Genomic DNA, 19654 nt, shown 5'->3' on the forward strand with positions numbered 1-19654 from the left:
ACGTGACCTCAGCGAGGTCTCCGATAATTACTGGCCAAATATGACTAACGAATTTAAAATGTAACTATTTTTATAAATCTGTAATAACTTTAAGGAAGTTGTAATGTTGGCTATGTGTGTGTTAATGCATTATGCGGATACAAATATTTATTACATTTCACGAAAGTTTTCAGATTTAGAGGATACTAGCTGTCGCCCGCGAGTCCGTCCGCGCGGAAATAAAAAACACTTCATTAGCCTATATGTTCAGCAGGTTCTGGAGATACCGTCAAACAAAACTTCCATCCATCTAAACATTTTCATTTATAATATTTGTAAGATTGATATAAGAATTCAATTTCTTAATGCAAGTAAACTTATTACATTTTACCATAAATCTGTACTAAACAGTTTAGCAAAGTCGGCTTGTTGGCGCCTCTTTGACTCGGCATGATTTATGCCTCATCTCAGTGGCCTATCATCTTCCCATTTCAAAGTATTTATTGCCTTCCGATAGCTGAAGTGAAGTGGACTGCTCGTATGATTTACAATATATAATATGAAACATAAGTATGTAATTATAATTCGTTTCAATCCAGACCATAGACAAAATTTTTCTAGCTAAAATTCTATTTTTTCTCCCATTAGTTAAAAGTGCAAATATCACTTCATTTTATCTCGCAATTTTGACAAAATAACTGAAAAAGTAAAATAGAGTAAAGGCCGCCATCCAAGGAAATTGAGGTTCCTCAGCTAACTTGTTTTGTTTTGGTGGTCGACTGAAATAAAATATAGTAGATATTTAAAATCTAAATTTTCTCCTAGTAAGTGGATATGTAGGTGGTGGAAGGCTTTACTTCATCCCCTCTATAGCTGTATACTTATCCCCCCTTTTTGCCGTACTGTACAACAAGTACCTTTCAATGTAAAACAAGAGCTTGCTTACTATGTACACGCATTGTGCTTGAGTAAAGACTACTCACCAATGCGTAGTCAATGAGCCGTGATAGTACAGTGCCGACTACTCGAACTCAAGGGTTCGAACCCTCGTAACTTGACAATGCACTGGAACGTTACATCGAATAATGCAACCAGCCCTTGCAATACCTACCTGTTTTCTGTTATGGAGGTAACTTAGCTTACCCAATTTTTTACTATAGAATAATGCTTAAGTATTCACAGATATGACAGTATCGGTTAGATATAGTAGATAGTAGTAAGAGTGGTGTAAATTGTTACCTTTGCATTTTTTTTATCTTACGTCAATAATCTAATGTGATATGCTTAAAAAGATTACTGAGATCATGGACGCTGCAAAAATAGAAAATAGTCGTTTGAAAGATTCGGACTTAAATGAGAGAAATATTATTTTACTAAAGTTTAATTTTTAAATCCTTTGATGTTGCATTTGTAGGAATAATTGTTTACAGCAACTGCCATTTTGAAATTAATGTTTGAAGTATATTTCATCGAGTTCATTTGTTTCAAAAAGATGTATGTAAACAGGATTTTAAAAATATGCCAGATATCCAATCAGAATATAGCTCCCTGTGTTAAAAAAAATGTTGATTAAATTTTTATAAAAAAAAGTTTCACACTTTGTTTACAAACGCTTTAAAAATAATAAACATACTGTTGTTCTTTTTATCAAGATAATTACAGACATGACAAAATGTTTTTTACATGTTGCATAGTGGAACACATTCAAACTATGCTTGTAGTTATAGCAATAGCTTGGGCGTTCTTCAAGCAAGCCGAGTACAGAAAGAATACATCAATGAACTGATATCGTTGTAGGGTTGCCCCGTGCACCTCCCCCCTCTTCACCGCTCTTCCCCGTGCCCTCCGTCCCCCGCCCTATGACCCACATTGCCCGCTCAAGAGGCTGCGGGCTCAATGCAGATGTCGTAAATACAAACACGTGCCACAAATAACATCTGCGTCCTACAACTTACTGATTGTTCTTTACAAATTTATAAATACATACTTAACGTGGGTTTTCACTGACTACCTGTACGAAAAGATATCGTCCTAGCTTCTCACACCAGAGCCTATATTATGCAGAGATTACGAATTTTTCTTTGGTCCGGTCCTGTCCTTTTACTCTGATAATGACCACTGCTCAAAGACATCTAAAACAAATGAAGATCCGTGTCTAAACCTCCATATTTTTTATTTATTGAGAATGTGAACTAGGCTAGCATTAGGTTAACAACATTCCAATGAAATTTATGAGGTTATTCTGTATATTATATTGTCTATGGTAGAGGCGATCGTATGTCAGAAATAGCGATGACCGTTTGATTACGTGTCTTTATCCGTGACTCTTGGTCCGGCAATTGGCACGAATTAGGGCCGCGACCCACGGTCGTCTTGTATGTTCCTATATGAATGAGGCCTTTTGGGATGAAAAGGTCTTAAAAGTTATTTATTTTGAGGTATTTTTCTAATGATACAGTTCTCAGTAAAAAGATGTCTCTAAATTTTCAATTTTTTCTCTCGTACATAACTGAAAATGGCAACTTTCTTTATAATTTACGTTTGAAAAGGCTGTCCTGGTCGTCTCAGGAACCGTCAAAGGCTACGTCTGTGTACACTCCGTCTAGAGCTAGATAGCTTTTACGTCCATTGTTAGGTCTGTTTACAAACACTAACTCAAACCGCCCAAGACTAAAGCTACTGTTTTGTTGTTTTGACGCTGGCATCTTTTCTACTAAAAGAATTGTTACATTGTTATAAATAAAAAAATAATGATAAATATTTGAATGGAAATATAATGCATTATCAATAGGTCTTAATGTGAATTGTTTTGGTCCGATTTTTTTTTTAAGTTAGGTTATAACTTCATCTATAGACTAACTATGTATGAAGCTATCTTTATTTCTGTTTTTCAAAAGATGAGAACGATAACAAAATGGTTTAGTACAAGAGTTTCAGCAGTGACAGCCCGCAGTATTGGTATTGTGTTATACGACAATCATAATACGACAATAGTAAGTCACATTCGTCATTTCCTTCAGTATACATTGTCATTAAATTTGCATTATATGTTGGTAGTAAACCGATGCTTAATGCTCTGACTGTACTTGGTTATTCATACTTGGTACTCAAAGATGCGTCATTGTCGACTGCTCAACCAATTAATTCGCCATTTAAGATGCGACAGGTAAATTACGCTCTGCCCACAATTAAACTCTAATGTTCAATATTGTGACTAAATACTTCACGACTTATATCGATGGCTCCAACGAATAAGGGCAAATGTGCAAATTGACAACTTTTCAGGAGAGACTCTCGAAGTTTCAACCATATAGGAAAATAGGCCGCATACGACCTTTTACTTCAGAAAAAAAAATTGTGAGCCTTCCTAGTGTTTTTATAACACTGTACATGTCAAAACAAATTTCAAGTACAAAAATACATTTATCTCTGCTCATCCCAATAATGATAAAAAGGATTTAAAGTATTCGTACGAGTAGTTGTCGTATTGCATTAGTAACGTTTGATAAGGTTCTGCATAGTTATGTGATAAGCTCTGATAATAGCTGATAAGACGTTTTTTTTTGTTAAATTTCATATTGCGCTATCAATACACTCTTTTATTAATTACTAAACGTTTTTTGATATGCTTTGTTACTTGTTTTTATGTAAATTTGTTTAATAACATGTTTAAAATATTGTCAAAACACTTGTTTCTTGCAGCACAACCGCAATAAACGGTAAATAGCAGTTAACTCATTGATAATTATCTTTGAGTGCGAACAATACGCACGGCTTCGAACCCACGACTGCATACAATGCGACAAGGTTGTTCCCACGCCACGCCACTATCGTATTGTGTACGGTTCTTGTTTGTATGCAATTGAAATTAATTAAATTTCATGAATCATCAATATTCAACGCAACGACAGCTTGATACCGGAATTTATTATTCTGAAATTAAACTGTTAATTCGTGCTAAAAGTACTTTCGTAATCTCCAGAATGCATATTTAGAAACCAGATGTACTATCGGGTAATCTGGCGGTATACTTTGAAAGTGACAGACGTTTGAACGTTTCGTAAGCATTTAAGCGATGAAGCGGGAACAATAACCAATGGGATGTAGTTTTTAAGTGTGTCTGTAGAAAAAAGGTTCGGTCATTGATACACGACTAATTGCTTTTCACTATTAAACATTCGTTGGCGTAATTCACTGCTTGTTGTAAGAAAGGGCGGAGTTTTGTCTCGTTGCTAGAAACAAGGCAAATTGTGTGTAAGTGGAACACCGCGAAGGGCCCTGACTGTACCAAAATATCGCATAAAACCTAAAAATGTTTTGTACCTACATAAATTTTAACGTCATGTTGGTTAATAGTCGTTTTTATTGTTATTTAAATGAGCAATTACTAAAAGTAATTTTCCAGTTTAATAAATGTAGACTGTACCTGTAGTAGTTAGTTTGTAAAACAGCGACAATTTAACCTTTTATTTTGAATCCATTACGCTCTCGAGCGGTCGCTGTGCCGTGCGGTCGTAATTTAAGCCGGCAGTGGAGTATAAAATGAATGGAATTACGACTCTCGTTGCTATAAAAGCTGACCTGCTTCTTAGAGTGCAGCTTTGTATGTTGCATTTAAAATTTTTAATCCGTATTTATCTCTTGAGAATTCTTTTTATGGTTGTTTTATATCTTCTAATAATTAGTATTTATTTTTAAAGCTTGTTATAATTTTTATATTGCACATTTAATTTCATCCGAACGACTCAAAAAAGAATTCAGATTTACTTTATTATGAAGTTTGTTATGTTTGTAGAATATATGTCAAAATGCAGGTCTGTGGTCTCTGCCTATCCCTCTGGGTTACGGGCGTGATGTTGTTGTCTGTACAATATGTTGTGCAATACTTGTACAATCGTATTTTTCTACAAAGCTAACAAGTTCTCTGTTCATGTGTCAATTATTCATGTTAATTTAAATACATGTCCTGTTTCCAGGCGGTGAAGGAAGCGCGGCAGAATGCCGGAGGGCGTGGCCAAGGAGGCCAAAGAGGCCAAGGATGACAAGAAGGGCAAGGGCAAGGAGGCCTCCCCCCGCCGCCGCCCCACTGGGAACCTCGCTAGAGCCAATGTCGAACTCCTCGACGGCTCCAAGATGGAGCTCGACGTCGATGTAAGTCCGCTATGTATTTGAAAATATAGTCGTGGGTTTCCTCAGCTCAAAGACGTTTCATTCTTCTTCATGTAAACATCCCTTGAATGGATGACTGAAATGAGGCATGTGAAAGATCGATCTTGAGTGCAAAAATCTGGTGCGTAGACACCATAGAGACTTTTATACGGGCATAGAGATGATATATTGATAAAATAACTGTTTGACGTTGTTGTTTCCAGAGGAAAATTCGAGGACATGAGCTGCTGGCGAAGGTGTGCGATGCCCTCAACCTGGTGGAGAAGGACTACTTCGGGCTGTTGTATGAGGATCGCGGCGACCCGCGCGTCTGGATTGACCTCGAGAAGAGAGTCTCCAAGATGATCAAACGTATGTCACTGCACTTTTATAAGAGAAGGAGGTAAACGAAACGCGGGATCACTGAGGTGATCATCGACGTCCTTGGATAGCGGCAATTTTAGTGAAGCTTCATATGTTTTGCCGGCCTTTGACCCTCTTATACTTTAAAGAAAGAATAACCATAGAAATGCACGACCGTAAAAGTGACATATGCAATTTTATCATACAATGAAACAGAAATAGTCTATGCTCTTGTATTTTGAGAGTTAAGAATATTTTTCTTCCATTGATTTCTTCCAAAACAAGTTAAGCTATTTCTCTCTTTATTTGTGTATTGTCAGGCGAGCCGTGGGAGATCAGGTTCGCAGTGAAGTTTTACCCTCCGGAACCGGCGCAGCTGCAGGAAGAGCTCACCAGGTATCAGTTGGTGCTCGCAGTCAGGAGGGATCTGCTCGAAGGTGAGTTAAAGAAAGACGAAGAAGGAAACAAAAGCACGAGGCTACAATTAATTGAGGAATTTCTTAATATTCCTTAAATAATTTAAATCCATACCCGTTTTTTTAAGTGGAAATGTTTTTGTTATACCTACTTTCCTCGTGTGTCGTAGGGTTTAATTTTATAGATCCAGCTCATGCAAGTCCTCACTGAGACATAAGCCTACAATAAGTTAGGGTTGACTAAGTTAATCAACCATGCTCGCCCACATTTAGTTGGTTGACTTCATACATCTTTGAATTTCTTCAGAGATGAGACATAGATATTTTTAAAGTGATATCTTTGTGTGCAGGTCGTCTGCCGTGCTCTGCGGTGACGCACGCTCTGCTGGCGAGCTACCTGCTGCAGTCAGAGCTGGGGGACCACGAGGAGTCGCAGGCGGGCGCCGCGCTCTGCAGACAGCTCAAGCTGGTGCCGCCAACAGCCTGCACTCCTGAACTTGAGGAGAAAGTGGTGGAGCTGCACAAGACGCATCGGTGAGACATTGCAACTAAAGGGACCCTAAGTGTTTATTTATAATTCTAAATCTACACTTAGTGGGTATACATTAAACGATAGCAATTAGAAAATTTGTCGTAGTTTTGTTTTTAAGGAGTCTTGGGTACTTTTTTGTTCAGAGGTCAAACGCCGGCGGAGGCGGAGCTGAACTACCTGGAGAACGCCAAGAAGCTGGCGATGTACGGCGTGGACCTGCATCCAGCCAAGGACTCGGAGAACGTCGACATCACTCTCGGTGTCTGCTCCTCCGGTCTGCTGGTGCACAGGGAGAAGTGAGTACCACACAAAAGAAGCAACAACGCACAGAAAGAAAATATTTCCCCTTCCTATGCATTCCTGATAAGAAAAGGGAAGATAATGGAAAGAGGACTAAAATTAGGTCTTCTTAGTAAGATTGTAACTAGTTTTGTATACTAATATAATTTGTCAGGTTACGTATCAACCGGTTCGCGTGGCCGAAGATCTTGAAGATCAGCTACAAGAGGCACAACTTCTACGTGAAGCTGCGGCCCGGAGAGTTTGAACAGTTTGAGTCTACTGTCGGCTTCAAACTCGCAAACCATCGCGCCGCCAAGAAACTATGGAAGACCTGCGTGGAACATCACACCTTCTTTAGGTAATACCTTGGAGAATCGCTTTTTAAATGTTGATTTTGAATTTTTAGATTCTCCTGTATCATGAAGATAGACCAAAATTATTTATTTTATTATTTAATGGTGAATATTTACTTTTGATTTATCGAATTTTAAGCATAAATTAGTGAATTACGTCATTACTTCTTCAAATGCTCTTCAAATAGAATAAGATATATAATAGAAAACGTAACTTGTACAGCTCTTTCGTCAGCTCATGTTAAGAAGTATCAAAAATAATTGAACTGTAAACGTATTTGCATTTGGCTTCATATATCCCTACCGAAAGGTTCTGAGTTTACCTAAGGGGGTTGTTGCTATGATTGTTTGTGTGTGTGTATGTAGACTGATGAGCCCGGAGCCGGCGGCGCGCGGCACTCTGTTCCCGCGGCTCGGCTCCCGCTTCAGATACAGCGGCCGCACTCACTACGAGTCCCGCGCAGCGCCGCCGCAGCGCGCGCCGCCGCACTTCTCCCGCACGCTCTCCTCCAGGAAACTCTCCTCGCGCAGCATGGACGGTCAGTACACGCACCCCCCACACACATACCCCCAGCGCCGCCGCACTTCTCCCGCACGCTCTCCTCCAGGAAACTCTCCTCGCGCAGCATGGACGGTCAGTACACGCACCCCCCACACACATACCCCCAGCGCCGCCGCACTTCTCCCGCACGCTCTCCTCCAGGAAACTCTCCTCGCGCAGCATGGACGGTCAGTACACGCACCCCCCACACACATACCCCCAGCGCCGCCGCACTTCTCCCGCACGCTCTCCTCCAGGAAACTCTCCTCGCGCAGCATGGACGGTCAGTACACGCACCCCCCACACACATACCCCCAGCGCCGCCGCACTTCTCCCGCACGCTCTCCTCCAGGAAACTCTCCTCGCGCAGCATGGACGGTCAGTACACGCACCCCCCACACACATACCCCCAGCGCCGCCGCACTTCTCCCGCACGCTCTCCTCCAGGAACCTCTCCTCGCGCAGCATGGACGGTCAGTACACGCACCCCCCACACACATACCCCCAGCGCCGCCGCACTTCTCCCGCACGCTCTCCTCCAGGAAACTCCTCGCGCAGCATGGACGGTCAGTACACGCACCCCCCACACACATACCCCCAGCGCCGCCGCACTTCTCCCGCACGCTCTCCTCCAGGAAACTCTCCTCGCGCAGCATGGACGGTCAGTACACGCACCCCCCACACACATACCCCCAGCGCCGCCGCACTTCTCCCGCACGCTCTCCTCCAGGAAACTCTCCTCGCGCAGCATGGACGGTCAGTACACGCACCCCCCACACACATACCCCCAGCGCCGCCGCACTTCTCCCGCACGCTCTCCTCCAGGAAACTCTCCTCGCGCAGCATGGACGGTCAGTACACGCACCCCCCACACACATACCCCCAGCGCCGCCGCACTTCTCCCGCACGCTCTCCTCCAGGAAACTCTCCTCGCGCAGCATGGACGGTCAGTACACGCACCCCCCACACACATACCCCCAGCGCCGCCGCACTTCTCCCGCACGCTCTCCTCCAGGAAACTCTCCTCGCGCAGCATGGACGGTCAGTACACGCACCCCCCACACACATACCCCCAGCGCCGCCGCACTTCTCCCGCACGCTCTCCTCCAGGAAACTCTCCTCGCGCAGCATGGACGGTCAGTACACGCACCCCCCACACACATACCCCCAGCGCCGCCGCACTTCTCCCGCACGCTCTCCTCCAGGAAACTCTCCTCGCGCAGCATGGACGGTCAGTACACGCACCCCCCACACACATACCCCCAGCGCCGCCGCACTTCTCCCGCACGCTCTCCTCCAGGAAACTCTCCTCGCGCAGCATGGACGGTCAGTACACGCACCCCCCACACACATACCCCCAGCGCCGCCGCACTTCTCCCGCACGCTCTCCTCCAGGAAACTCTCCTCGCGCAGCATGGACGGTCAGTACACGCACCCCCCACACACATACCCCCAGCGCCGCCGCACTTCTCCCGCACGCTCTCCTCCAGGAAACTCTCCTCGCGCAGCATGGACGGTCAGTACACGCACCCCCCACACACATACCCCCAGCGCCGCCGCACTTCTCCCGCACGCTCTCCTCCAGGAAACTCTCCTCGCGCAGCATGGACGGTCAGTACACGCACCCCCCACACACATACCCCCAGCGCCGCCGCACTTCTCCCGCACGCTCTCCTCCAGGAAACTCTCCTCGCGCAGCATGGACGGTCAGTACACGCACCCCCCACACACATACCCCCAGCGCCGCCGCACTTCTCCCGCACGCTCTCCTCCAGGAAACTCTCCTCGCGCAGCATGGACGGTCAGTACACGCACCCCCCACACACATACCCCCAGCGCCGCCGCACTTCTCCCGCACGCTCTCCTCCAGGAAACTCTCCTCGCGCAGCATGGACGGTCAGTACACGCACCCCCCACACACATACCCCCAGCGCCGCCGCACTTCTCCCGCACGCTCTCCTCCAGGAAACTCTCCTCGCGCAGCATGGACGGTCAGTACACGCACCCCCCACACACATACCCCCAGCGCCGCCGCACTTCTCCCGCACGCTCTCCTCCAGGAAACTCTCCTCGCGCAGCATGGACGGTCAGTACACGCACCCCCCACACACATACCCCCAGCGCCGCCGCACTTCTCCCGCACGCTCTCCTCCAGGAAACTCTCCTCGCGCAGCATGGACGGTCAGTACACGCACCCCCCACACACATACCCCCAGCGCCGCCGCACTTCTCCCGCACGCTCTCCTCCAGGAAACTCTCCTCGCGCAGCATGGACGGTCAGTACACGCACCCCCCACACACATACCCCCAGCGCCGCCGCACTTCTCCCGCACGCTCTCCTCCAGGAAACTCTCCTCGCGCAGCATGGACGGTCAGTACACGCACCCCCCACACACATACCCCCAGCGCCGCCGCACTTCTCCCGCACGCTCTCCTCCAGGAAACTCCTCGCGCAGCATGGACGGTCAGTACACGCACCCCCCACACACATACCCCCAGCGCCGCCGCACTTCTCCCGCACGCTCTCCTCCAGGAAACTCTCCTCGCGCAGCATGGACGGTCAGTACACGCACCCCCCACACACATACCCCCAGCGCCGCCGCACTTCTCCCGCACGCTCTCCTCCAGGAAACTCTCCTCGCGCAGCATGGACGGTCAGTACACGCACCCCCCACACACATACCCCCAGCGCCGCCGCACTTCTCCCGCACGCTCTCCTCCAGGAAACTCTCCTCGCGCAGCATGGACGGTCAGTACACGCACCCCCCACACACATACCCCCAGCGCCGCCGCACTTCTCCCGCACGCTCTCCTCCAGGAAACTCTCCTCGCGCAGCATGGACGGTCAGTACACGCACCCCCCACACACATACCCCCAGCGCCGCCGCACTTCTCCCGCACGCTCTCCTCCAGGAAACTCTCCTCGCGCAGCATGGACGGTCAGTACACGCACCCCCCACACACATACCCCCAGCGCCGCCGCACTTCTCCCGCACGCTCTCCTCCAGGAAACTCTCCTCGCGCAGCATGGACGGTCAGTACACGCACCCCCCACACACATACCCCCAGCGCCGCCGCACTTCTCCCGCACGCTCTCCTCCAGGAAACTCTCCTCGCGCAGCATGGACGGTCAGTACACGCACCCCCCACACACATACCCCCAGCGCCGCCGCACTTCTCCCGCACGCTCTCCTCCAGGAAACTCTCCTCGCGCAGCATGGACGGTCAGTACACGCACCCCCCACACACATACCCCCAGCGCCGCCGCACTTCTCCCGCACGCTCTCCTCCAGGAAACTCTCCTCGCGCAGCATGGACGGTCAGTACACGCACCCCCCACACACATACCCCCAGCGCCGCCGCACTTCTCCCGCACGCTCTCCTCCAGGAAACTCTCCTCGCGCAGCATGGACGGTCAGTACACGCACCCCCCACACACATACCCCCAGCGCCGCCGCACTTCTCCCGCACGCTCTCCTCCAGGAAACTCTCCTCGCGCAGCATGGACGGTCAGTACACGCACCCCCCACACACATACCCCCAGCGCCGCCGCACTTCTCCCGCACGCTCTCCTCCAGGAAACTCTCCTCGCGCAGCATGGACGGTCAGTACACGCACCCCCCACACACATACCCCCAGCGCCGCCGCACTTCTCCCGCACGCTCTCCTCCAGGAAACTCTCCTCGCGCAGCATGGACGGTCAGTACACGCACCCCCCACACACATACCCCCAGCGCCGCCGCACTTCTCCCGCACGCTCTCCTCCAGGAAACTCTCCTCGCGCAGCATGGACGGTCAGTACACGCACCCCCCACACACATACCCCCAGCGCCGCCGCACTTCTCCCGCACGCTCTCCTCCAGGAAACTCTCCTCGCGCAGCATGGACGGTCAGTACACGCACCCCCCACACACATACCCCCAGCGCCGCCGCACTTCTCCCGCACGCTCTCCTCCAGGAAACTCTCCTCGCGCAGCATGGACGGTCAGTACACGCACCCCCCACACACATACCCCCAGCGCCGCCGCACTTCTCCCGCACGCTCTCCTCCAGGAAACTCTCCTCGCGCAGCATGGACGGTCAGTACACGCACCCCCCACACACATACCCCCAGCGCCGCCGCACTTCTCCCGCACGCTCTCCTCCAGGAAACTCTCCTCGCGCAGCATGGACGGTCAGTACACGCACCCCCCACACACATACCCCCAGCGCCGCCGCACTTCTCCCGCACGCTCTCCTCCAGGAAACTCTCCTCGCGCAGCATGGACGGTCAGTACACGCACCCCCCACACACATACCCCCAGCGCCGCCGCACTTCTCCCGCACGCTCTCCTCCAGGAAACTCTCCTCGCGCAGCATGGACGGTCAGTACACGCACCCCCCACACACATACCCCCAGCGCCGCCGCACTTCTCCCGCACGCTCTCCTCCAGGAAACTCTCCTCGCGCAGCATGGACGGTCAGTACACGCACCCCCCACACACATACCCCCAGCGCCGCCGCACTTCTCCCGCACGCTCTCCTCCAGGAAACTCTCCTCGCGCAGCATGGACGGTCAGTACACGCACCCCCCACACACATACCCCCAGCGCCGCCGCACTTCTCCCGCACGCTCTCCTCCAGGAAACTCTCCTCGCGCAGCATGGACGGTCAGTACACGCACCCCCCACACACATACCCCCAGCGCCGCCGCACTTCTCCCGCACGCTCTCCTCCAGGAAACTCTCCTCGCGCAGCATGGACGGTCAGTACACGCACCCCCCACACACATACCCCCAGCGCCGCCGCACTTCTCCCGCACGCTCTCCTCCAGGAAACTCTCCTCGCGCAGCATGGACGGTCAGTACACGCACCCCCCACACACATACCCCCAGCGCCGCCGCACTTCTCCCGCACGCTCTCCTCCAGGAAACTCTCCTCGCGCAGCATGGACGGTCAGTACACGCACCCCCCACACACATACCCCCAGCGCCGCCGCACTTCTCCCGCACGCTCTCCTCCAGGAAACTCTCCTCGCGCAGCATGGACGGTCAGTACACGCACCCCCCACACACATACCCCCAGCGCCGCCGCACTTCTCCCGCACGCTCTCCTCCAGGAAACTCTCCTCGCGCAGCATGGACGGTCAGTACACGCACCCCCCACACACATACCCCCAGCGCCGCCGCACTTCTCCCGCACGCTCTCCTCCAGGAAACTCTCCTCGCGCAGCATGGACGGTCAGTACACGCACCCCCCACACACATACCCCCAGCGCCGCCGCACTTCTCCCGCACGCTCTCCTCCAGGAAACTCCTCGCGCAGCATGGACGGTCAGTACACGCACCCCCCACACACACACCCCCAGCGCCGCCGCACTTCTCCCGCACGCTCTCCTCCAGGAAACTCTCCTCGCGCAGCATGGACGGTCAGTACACGCACCCCCCACACACATACCCCCAGCGCCGCCGCACTTCTCCCGCACGCTCTCCTCCAGGAAACTCTCCTCGCGCAGCATGGACGGTCAGTACACGCACCCCCCACACACATACCCCCAGCGCCGCCGCACTTCTCCCATTACATAGACACCCCTCAATCCCTACACATACACGCACCCCACACACGCACCCCCACATACGAAAGAACCTATTATTCATGGATAACTCAACTAATTGAAGACCTGCAGATCAATCCACATGATTTATGTTTCAAGTTGCGAGTCACGAGACAGTGTGCGATGTAAAGAACACAGTCTTTTTATACGAGCTCCAAAAACATGATTTGACGTTCTGTGCTCTGCGACTCATAGACTAGCTTTCGCACTAGACTCCGTCTGGTCGGAACAAAAAAACTTATTTAGCCTATGTCTTCTTCCAGACTATATTGTAAGGATATTTGATGCAAAAGTATTTTAAAAGAATTAAACTAACAGCGAAATAATGAATTTAACTCTACTTCATAATAATCCTCGCTGTAGTATAAACTCAAACCGAACGTAAGTAAACAAAAATGTCAGACGTTCCGCAATGACGGATGGAAAGAGACTGCCTCGAGCAGCAGCGCACGCTTCCTTATAAAACCTTTTTTTTTGTGTGGCTACCCTCAACAGTCCTAACAATATTCTATATTTATGCCAAATTTCATCGAGATCCGTTGTGCCATTCCGGAGATACCTTCTAACAAATATTCATCCATACAACTAAACTTTCGCATTTATAATATTAGTAAAATTGCATTGAGTCGTGAACTGACAATTTGATTGTTGAGCCGCAGCTAAACTGAAACTGAACCGATTCAGACTTTTGAACGCATTTTAAATGTCGAATTAAAAAAAAATTCAAACGTAAAATCAGATCCGTTCACGTTAATTAATCTCATATAAAAATAGTGCAACAAAAATCTTCTTATAAAAAGCTTTTCATAAGAAAAATTAATTTGCATTTGAGAATGACATCTTGGAGGACGTTCAAATATATAAACTTCTTATTTTGATCATCGACTTGTTTGTATTAAATTATTTCACGAAACGATCTCGAAATAAACGTGTTACAAGAAAAATAATTCTCTGAATGACAATTATATTTGTGCCAAACCTGACTCAATTACTGTCATAACATCTGGCACACTTACCGTGGGTTTCTGAGACAATAATCCCCGTTTAAAACCTTATCTCTGTTAACAAAAATAACAGTCTTGATTTAGTTTTATACGTAGATTTTGGACTCAAAAACCAACTGTTAGAGTTAATAAGTTATCAGAAATATAAACTAAAGGTCTGCTTAAGTGACTCCGAGTACCGTATCAATGCTTAGTAGTAAAGTTTATAAGAATAAATGCATTGCATTTTAGATGTTTTATTTAAAAGTAAACAATAAGCGTGAAAAGCGTATTTTGTAACGTAAACTTTGCAATATTTCACGTGATTTCGAAATAGTATTTGAAGATTCTTTTAAAGTTTTCTATATTGGTTTTGTTGAAATATAACGAGCAAGTGAATACATAAATTGTACATACAAAATGTGCAATGTATTTTACTTTAAAAGTTAATGTTATCTTTGATGGTTGGTCAATTAAACGATTCCAGTATATTTTTCGCAGTATTGATTTAGTCTTTCATAAAACAGTGGTTCTCAATCTTTTTTAAATATAATAATATATTATTATAAATGTTATTTACTGCGTCGTAAAATTTACATGATATGGGAACTGATTAATTTTGAATTTTATTTTAAGTTACGATATATTTTATATAAAATAGGACACAAAATAAATTTTGTATTAAAAAATTATGGGAATAAAAAAACGTTAAAACGAAAAGATGTCAAGAAGACAGCAATTTTGAAAATATTTCACCAAATGTTCAAACGAGGAATACGCAACCCCGAGGTCGCAACAAAATTGAAACAATTATTTTTTTCTTTTAAATATATAGATATTAAAGGTTGTAGGTTTCTATTTCATTGCGAATTGAAATAAATTTGAATTCACAAAGAACTAGTTTAATTATTAAAAAAAATCAGTTAGAAATCTGAGAATTCGTCTCGACATTATTTTACGTTTAATTTTTTTTTTATATAGATATCATTCTTTTGTCGTTTATTTTCTTATATTGGCCAAAGTTTGAGCACCACTGACATATTTTACGTAGCGTCCAAAATTTAGTTACGATTTGAGTCATATCATACAGATGCAGTCTGATAGCTTTATGCAAGATGACATCATTTGCTAACAGACATTTGGCAAAAACTCGCTAATGCAAGTTCAAGTGATGTCATTGTTCATTGTTGTTGTTTTCTCATTAAAGCAATCTTCGTATATATTTTATTTTATTTTATAATGGTGTATTAAATATATTTTAATGGTAATAACTATCCAATTATTTTATAACTAGCTGTCGCCCCCGACTAAGTCCGCGCGGAATTTAAAAACATAATAAGTAGCCTATGTGTTCTTAGAAACGATGTTCTACATCTATGCCAAATTTCATCAAGATCCGTTGAGCCGTTAAGGAGATAACTTCTAACAAACATCCATCCATCCATCCATCCATACATTTAAACATTCGCATTTATAATATTAGTAATATAATCAAATAATGCAGGAAGTAATAATTTGGTAAAACATGATCATGAAATACGAACGCAAGTTTAAATTTAAATACAATATTATTTCTATAGTAAATATTACAAAACAGACAGATTATATATGTATATATAACATTGATTAAAATCTATACTTCCAAAAACCTAGACCAGAATATTCGAAAATGTCTAGTCTATCATAGTACACATCTCGCATAACACCGTCCATTCATACTGTAATGAAGTAGCCGATATAAATACACGCTGAAGTAACGCACAGACGTAATCATTACATATAGTTATACTAGCTCGTGGTACGTTCAGACTTAGCTCAGTATCAGAAAGTGCGCGTGCTCAGATCTTGTGTTTTTAGTTAATTTTCGTATTGTTTATTAAATTAGTGATGGTGTTTAACGATTGTTGGAATCCTTCTTGTACATGTTAGTTATTTTTTTTTATTAAAAAAATATTATTTAGTGTTATTTGAGAGTTTTGTTTTGTTTGAATTGAGTTTATTTAGTGTTTTTTTTTTGTTTATTTGAAAGTGAAAAAATATGACAGTTTAATAATACTTCTATTTATAAGCGATGTTTATTTTTGGTAGCTTTTTAACATAAAAATGTAACTAAGGTTCAAGGTTAGGTTTTTTAAAAGTAATTGTTCTTTTATTTGATAGGCAATGACAGGAGTTAGTGGAATGCTAATTTTGCTCTAGATCACAAAAAATTATTAACTACTATAAAATCTGTTTTTAGTATTTCTAATCATGTAAAGATGTAAATATAAGATTCTCCGCGATTTGAAATGTAAACAAAGTTTAAATAAAAGTGAATATTTAGGTTCGATAATGTAATGTAAATAAATATATTTGTCAGTCTGTCGCAGCTGAGCACGATTATCTTAATTGATTTGCTAATTGTGTTATTTGAAATAAATATTAATAGCTATGCATTAACGTATCTTAAATCTGAACGTTAAATAATTTTGTTGCTGCTAAAAAAACAAAGACATTATTTGACGTGTCTGTGTGTAAGTGTGTCTGTGGCATCGTAGCTTCCGAACTGATGAACGGATTTTGATTTTGTTTTTTTTTATTGAAAGGTGAATTATAGATATATCTTATATATGAGCCGTTTATTTTGAAAGTGACCTAACTCCGTTTTTCAATTTTTTGCCGCTTACCATTGTTACATGTACAACTTCATGTTATTTATCAGTGAAGCACTTCAGATTGCTTATATTCAGAGAATATACGATACATTTTTTACACATAAGTTTTCCGAATTAATTGAATAACTGAGCCGTGTAGTTTGAAAGTGGCCCAACTCCATTTATATTTACATCAAGTTATTGTTTCATGCATCTTAAAACATATTAAAAAATTAAGAAGTGAAAAACACATCATAGCTTACAGTGACATGTGCACCGGGCAAAATAGAAACATTAAAGTAGCTTTAATGTGGTTGAAAATTGTCCAAGCTTTGGATAATAATATAGAAATTATAGATCATACATTTTTAATATCAGGACATTCGTTTTTACCAAATGATAGAGATTTTGCGTGCGTTGCGTGGTAGAAATGGCATTAAAAAAATAATTTACTGTACGTTCCCCAAGATTATTAAAAGTGTCGGAAGGGTAATAATTTTATTCTAAATGAAATGAGACAGGAAGATTTTGTATCGACAAAATTATTAAAAGACGCAATTTTTAAAAGAGTAAAAAATTCTGATGGAGAATCAGTAAACTGGTTAAGAATATGTTCAATGCGTTTTGTCAGAAATGAACCATCTAAAATTTTTTATAAGACATCCATGAATGAAAATGAAAATTTTAAAGTTCTGAATTTATTACCACGTCGGGGTAGCCTAGTAAATTGTTTTGTAATAAATTTATGTTTGTAATTTTCTATGTTCTGTAATTAAAAAATGTTTTGAATCGCATAAATTATGTTTCCGAAGTGTTTTCAACATATGCAAAACAAATTCCTTATTTTTTATTTTTATTTGAAACATCTTAGATTATGTTCAATGGACTTGGGCACCTTCAAATTTTATAATGAATCTGGCTGTTAATTTTGTAAGTGGCCCAACTCCATTCTTGATAAGAAAACGTACGTTATTTACTTAATAATTGCCACTATTTTAACAGGAACTTTAAATTTAACATCCTTAGATACGCTTAAGCAGTATGACTCCTTAGTATCTTATACGTATATTTTTAAATTCATTGAAACGCAAACCTTTCAATATCTCGATTTGAAGATAAATGGAGTTAGGCCACTTTCAAAATAAGCGGCTCATATATATAAAAGAAAGTCGTGTTAGTTACACTATTTATAACTCAAGAACGGCTGAATCGATTTGACTGAAAATTGGTGGGCAAGTAGCTTAGAACCAGGAGACGGACATAGGATAATTTTTACCCCGTTTTCTATTTTTTATTCCGCGCGGACGGAGTCGCGGGTAAAAGCTAGTATAAAAATATATCTACGGTATAGGAAAACTTGAAAATTATGTAATCAGATTTGAATGAAAGGTTTTCTTTTAGTTTTCAAAAGAATATTGTACCCAAGATTTATGTCTGGGCATTTTCTCAACGTCGTATTAAATGACGTAAAATCATCCACTCGATAAACCACAAACCGCATACGAAACGCTACTACGCTATTGACTCATACACGATCCATACATTTCTTAAATTACGTACATAAATATAATGAAAGTGTTTTCTGTTACCCTGGTACTCTAATCGCTTTCTAATTCTGTTAGGAAGTAATTTTTTGAGGCCATCTTATAAACTCGGATGTTTATATGAATGGATGGATGTTTGTTTGAAGGTACGAGGGGAGGTCCAAAAGTTCGCGGAATGGAGGGGATGGAGTGGGGATAGGGTAGCTCGCTTAGTGTCATACTAATTGGGCACTCATAATTAGTATATATATAACATTTCAACCCTATAGTGCCATTCGTTTACGAGTACTCGCCTGCTGAACAAGTCAATCCGGAAGCAAACTGCAACTATGGAGAAAATTGAACATCGCGCTGTGATAAAATTCCTTACCAAGCAAGGAAAAAACGTTCAAACCATTTTAAATGAAATGGAAGCCGTTTATGGAGATCAGTGCCCTAGTAAAACAATGGTTTATAAGTGGCATGGTCTTTTTAAACATGGTCGAGATTCAATTGAAGACGACTCTCGCTCTGGGCGGCCAGCTGACGCCACCACATCAGACATCGTCGAAAAAGTCGAAAAACTTGTACTCGAAGACACACGTTTGAAGAAGAAACAATTATCTGCATTTGTTGGAGTATCAGATACAACTATTTTGCGTATCCTGCACGACCACCTGGGCATGACAAAAGTCAGTGCAAGATGGGTGCCGAGAATGCTCACGCCGCTTCAAAAACAGCAGCGCGTCGACGCGTCTAAGCACTTTTTGGAGTTGTGTGGAGACGAGCCCGTGCAGATTTTGGAGCGGATTGTTACTGGAGATGAAACATGGGTTCATCACTTTGAACCTGAGTCCAAACAGGAGTCCATGCAATGGCACAAAAAGGGTACACCACCTCCCAAAAAATTCAAGGTGTCAGAATCGGCGGGAAAGTTGATGGCCACTGTTTTTTGGGATTGTAAGGGAATATTACTCATTGATTATAAAGAAAAAGGTACCACTATAACCGGAGAATACTACGCACTCATATTAGAAAAGTTAAAGGAGTCAATTAAAGAAAAACGTCGAGGAAAATTGGCCAAGGGTGTGTTGCTTTTGCAAGACAACGCGCCGGTTCACAAGAGCCGAGTTGCCATGGCTGCTCTGCACACACATGGGTTCGAACCACTTGTTCACCCACCCTACAGTCCAGACCTGGCTCCAAGCGATTTTTATTTATTTCCAAATTTAAAAAAAGAGCTAAGGGGAAGGAAATTTTCCGACGATAATGAAGTGAAGGAGGCAATTTCGGCCCATTTTGAGGCCA

General features: G+C 44.5%; 1 protein-coding gene across 1 annotated transcript in view; it reads left to right on the forward strand.

Annotated features, from left to right (window-relative positions):
* The window catches only part of LOC106716414, a 63009-nt gene that overhangs the window by 24837 nt on the left and 18518 nt on the right, over positions 1 to 19654 (forward strand). The window contains exons 2-9 of the mRNA XM_045684338.1: positions 4956 to 5130; positions 5352 to 5499; positions 5811 to 5927; positions 6257 to 6440; positions 6582 to 6734; positions 6893 to 7078; positions 7440 to 13021; positions 13057 to 13116. Of these exons, the coding sequence (XP_045540294.1) occupies positions 4978 to 5130; positions 5352 to 5499; positions 5811 to 5927; positions 6257 to 6440; positions 6582 to 6734; positions 6893 to 7078; positions 7440 to 13021; positions 13057 to 13116 (6583 nt within the window). The 5' untranslated portion in view covers positions 4956 to 4977. The remainder of the gene's footprint in view (positions 1 to 4955; positions 5131 to 5351; positions 5500 to 5810; positions 5928 to 6256; positions 6441 to 6581; positions 6735 to 6892; positions 7079 to 7439; positions 13022 to 13056; positions 13117 to 19654) is intronic.

The sequence above is a fragment of the Papilio machaon genome, chromosome 26 (genome assembly GCF_912999745.1).
Source record: "Papilio machaon chromosome 26, ilPapMach1.1, whole genome shotgun sequence".
Taxonomy (NCBI): domain Eukaryota; kingdom Metazoa; phylum Arthropoda; class Insecta; order Lepidoptera; family Papilionidae; genus Papilio; species Papilio machaon.